We start from the raw sequence: 4,467 nt of genomic DNA on the forward strand, positions 1-4,467 counted from the left end.
GGGCGGACGCCCCGCCCACGCTCGGCCGCCGGGCGACGCCACGGGCTCTGCCGTCCTCCGAGAACGCGCCCCGGGGCCGTGCGTTCCTCCCACGAGAGGGCTGGCGCCGCGGACGTTCGGGAGGCGCTTCTGATGTTGCGGGGTCTTCTGCTGTTTTCAGGCAGATATTTCTTCACCCGCCGTTCACGGGACGCCTCCCGAGGGCCAGCCACAGAGCACGCACACGGGAATGAGAAAAGGCAGCCGCGTTGGAGGGTCTCCCAGTGATTCTGGTGAATGGGCAGCTACGGAAACTGATAACAAGGGAGCCCACACAGGCGCCTTTCCAGGATCAAAGTCAGAGGTAGCCAGGCGTGGAAGTGTGCCTGCGGCCCCAGCGACTCGGGAGGCTGAGACGGGAGGTTCGCTTGAGCCCGCAGGTAGAGGCTGCAGTGCGCTGTGATAGCGCCACTGCGTTCCAGCCTGAGCGACAGCGCGAGATCCATCTGGACCAAAAAAAGAGTCATGTTGTGATAGAGGAGGCTGAAGGGGTGAGGTGATCTCTACCAGAGGACAACTAAAAGTCTCACTGCCCTGGAATTCTGGTGGCCATGATGCGCAGAGGAAGACAAGCCACGGGTCATCTTATATGCTTAGAGACTAGATAATATGCGAGTGACATGGTTCAAATTTTCAATTGTGTCAAAATTATATATTAAGTGAAAAGAAAGTGTCCATTCTCTGCTGCCCCGTCTCCCCACCCCCGCCAGTTTTCTTTCCACTGTTGACCATTCTGTGTGTTTTTAAAAATTGCATACACACACACACACACACACACACACACACACACACATACACACTGCATATACATATATACACACACTGTTTTGCCATCTTTCTCTTCATTTACCACTGTATTTTGGACAGCTTTCATTCTTTTTCGTGATTGCACTGTATCCCATCAAATAGTTGTTTCCCTTCTTTTGCTATTTCAAGCAATACTTATTTGTAGCCACCCGACACATGAACAAATGTATGTCTAGCCTAATCCCTAGGTGTTGCATGCTGGATTGTGGGGGACTTTTACAATTTTGATATATATTGCCAAATTGCTTTCCATACAGTTTCAGTTTTTGCTCCCACAGCAATTTGTCAGGGAGCCTGTTTCAACCACATCTCTGTGTACAGTATATTATCGAACTTAATTTTTAAATTAGCCTTATCTTTGAACTATCTGCTTGTGTTTTTTGCCCATTTTTTCAAAGTAATGGACTATATATAATGAAATATTATTCAGCAATAAAAAGTGATGAAGTACCATTACATGATACAACATGGATAAACCTTGAAAATATTATGCTAAGGGAAAGAAGCCAGTCAATAAGGACCACATATTGTATGATTCCATTAATACAAAATATCCAAAACAGGAAATCTACAGAAATAGAAAGTAGACTAGTGGTAGCCTAGGACTGGGGAGTGGGTTGGAGAAATTGGTAGGGGTGAAAGGGTGCAGAGTTTCTTCTTGGGGTAGTAAAATGTTCTAAAATTGACTAGATGTTAGTTGCACAACTTTGTAAATATATTAAAATTGATTGAATTTATACTTTCAGTGGAGGAATTGTATTATATATGGATTGTTTTTCTTTTTTTAACATATTTTTATCTTATTTATTTATTTATTTTTATCCAAAATGTGTTTATTGGGATGGTTTCCCATTCATCTTGATTGGGGTGCTTTTAGTGCTGCTTCCTCCTGATGGAACATCCTTCTGTGAGCCTTGCTTTTCCTCCTGTAGGCTGACAGAGGACAGTGGAGCAGCCAACACACAAAACTACTGTTTGTGCATAGCTGAAGACCGTGGTGATTTTATAGCATCCTGGGCATTTCATGTCCATGAAGTAGGAGTTGGGGCTCTGCACCAGGTGCTTCTTGCATTTCCTCTTCTCCTCCTCTGGAGAGGAATGAAGGAGGTCCTTTGCGAGAGGCATGTTCTCATGGGTAGGTCATCACCGCCAGAAAGGCATTTTTTTATTTTAAAATTGTGGGGTACAGTTAAGGGTTAGGTATACAAATATGCATGGTTCAGTCACCCTTGTTGATAAGGGATGTCTTCCCGTGGATTGTATTTCAATAAAAGTGTTAAAACAAAATCAGTACCCAGACTTGACTGAACAAGAGTCAAAGTATATGACCAAAGAGATCTCAAATAAACCCAGAAACCAGACACAGTGGCTCAGGCCTATAATCTGAGCTCTTTGGGAGGCTGAGGTGGGAGGATTGCTTGAGTACAGGAGTTCGAAACTAGCCTGGGCAACATAGTAAGACCTTGTCTCTATAAAAACAAACCAATAATGATTTAAGAAAAGAAACTCATTGCTTCTCAGCCTTTTGGCTAAGATCAAGTGTAGAAAAGAAACTCAGAGAGGTTAATCTTGGGGAATTTAGTAGCCTTGCTGCAGTACTAATTGAAAATTACAAAAGAGAATATTGATAAAGGTAAGATTCATAAACTGACAAAATTTTTTGTTAGAACAACTGTTTTCAGGAGTGCTATAGCAAAGCACAAGACCTATGAAATTTGTTTTCAACCAATAATCTACTTTGGGAATATATTCCCTCAAAATAATCCAAGATCAATTTTTACTGACTGTTTATAGCAACACTATTCATAATGTAAAACAAAATAATGCTGGAAACAACTCAAATACACAATAAGTGGGAGTGTGTATTAAAATAGCAAACAGGTTACATTAATAAATGGGAAGGTGAGCCGGGCTCGGTGGCTCAGCCTGTAATTCCACGCCTTTGGGAGGCTGAGGTGAGTGGATTGCCTGAGCCCGCGGGTGCGAGACCCGCCTGGGCCGCGAGGCTTCACCTCTACAATAAATCAAAAAAATTAGTCAGGTGTGGTAGCGCACGCCTGTAGTTCCAGCTACTTGGAAGGCTGAGGCGGAAGGATCACCGGAGCCCAGCAGGTCAAGGCTGCGGTGGCCGGGAGCGGCCACTGCACTGGGCGACAGAGTGCGACTCCAACTCAAAAAAAATAAATAAATAAAAATAAATGGGAAGGTATATGTAAAATAGTGGGAAAAGCAGAATACAAATTAGTTTGTAAAGGCTGATGAGTGTACATAAACAAGTATGCACTGTTGAGTATGGTGAGGGGGGAATTTAGTCATAAATGATACCAGGATTTCTCTTATAAGGGAAAAAACCATCTTGGGGGAAGTACCCTGATAAGCTGTTACAGGTATAAAAGGAAAGTCTGAGAATTGGGTATGAGCAGAAGCCCTGGCAACATAAGAAAAGCCATTCTGCCTAAAACTGCTGAGGAATTTATTTTTGCTCCCGAGAGAGGGGTAAAGTGGGGAGGATAGGCAAAGCAAGGAGGGGGTAGGTGGGAGAGACAAGTCTAGAGCAAGAGAGAGCAGGTGATGGAGAGTAAAGGGCTAGTGGGGATCTCTGGGGACAGGGTAGGAAAATGAACTTTTTACAGAACAGGCATAAACAATATATAAATAATATGTAAATTTAAAGTTGTCTTTCCAAATCTTAAAATCTCGCTAAAGCTCTGTGGTGAATGGGGTTTTGTAGAAACTGAGGAAGAGGCTGGCATTGAGGTAGTTGGTACAGTAAAAAGACAGTGAACAGCCGGGCTCGGTGGCTCAGTCTGTAATCCTGCGTTTTGGGAGGCTGAGGTGAGTGGATTGCCTGAGCCCGTGGGTTCGAGACCCTCCTGGGCAACTTGGCAAGCCCTCATCGCTACAATAAATTTTTTAAAAATTAGCTGGGCGTGGTAGCGCGCGCCTGTAGTTCCAGCTACTTGGAAGGCTGAGGCGGAAGGATCGCCAGAGCCCAGCAGGTCGAGGCTGCGGTGGCCAGAGCGTGCCACTGCACTCCAGTCTAGGCGACAGAGTGAGATTTCAACTCAAAAAAAAAGACAGTGCACATAAAAAGTAGTGCTCAGGGATGGAGAGGACAGAAATTGCTGGTAATCTTGGGAAGATCTTACCCAAATTGAATATTTGAGACAATCTTATTTAAATTGCAAGAGAAGGGAGGCTCTAGCTGACAGTTGCCTTGCATAGGATAAGATAGCATGACATAAATGTAGGTGTTTTAAGTTTGTGAGAGGCTTAAATGTATGAATTTCTTTTAAACTTCCATTTTTTCTAACAATATTGATCCCCATCCATTGACAGAAACAGAATGAATGAATCCTGGTTAAACCCCTGCCTTGGTAAAATTCAGTGGAAATATTTCAAGTGCTCCTTGTGTGATAGCTGGGAGAATGGAAGGAGCTTAGTGAGGCCATCCAAATTTAGGGAAACCATTCTAGTGTGTTCTTTGTTGAAGTTGTTAGTAGAGCAAAAACATGATCAAATGTTCAAGAAGGCTGGTATATGAGAAAAACTCAAAAGAATGAGTGTGTCAGTGGTACTTGCAGGGAGCATTTTGAAGTTCTTAATTGCCCAGCTCCAGAA

General features: G+C 43.6%; 1 protein-coding gene across 1 annotated transcript; it reads right to left on the bottom strand.

Moving 5' to 3' along the window:
- Positions 1–1,661: 1,661 nt before the first annotated feature.
- On the bottom strand, positions 1,662–2,116 carry LOC110595709 (40S ribosomal protein S27-like). The gene has a single exon (XM_021712719.1). It carries the CDS (start codon positions 1,969–1,971, stop codon positions 1,720–1,722), a length of 252 nt encoding a protein of 83 aa, XP_021568394.1. The 5' UTR covers positions 1,972–2,116; the 3' UTR covers positions 1,662–1,719.
- Between the last annotated feature and the right edge of the window lie 2,351 nt (positions 2,117–4,467).

Source organism: Carlito syrichta, unplaced genomic scaffold (assembly GCF_000164805.1).
Source record: "Carlito syrichta isolate Samal-C Ts95f unplaced genomic scaffold, Tarsius_syrichta-2.0.1 Scaffold303625, whole genome shotgun sequence".
Lineage (NCBI taxonomy): Eukaryota > Metazoa > Chordata > Mammalia > Primates > Tarsiidae > Carlito > Carlito syrichta.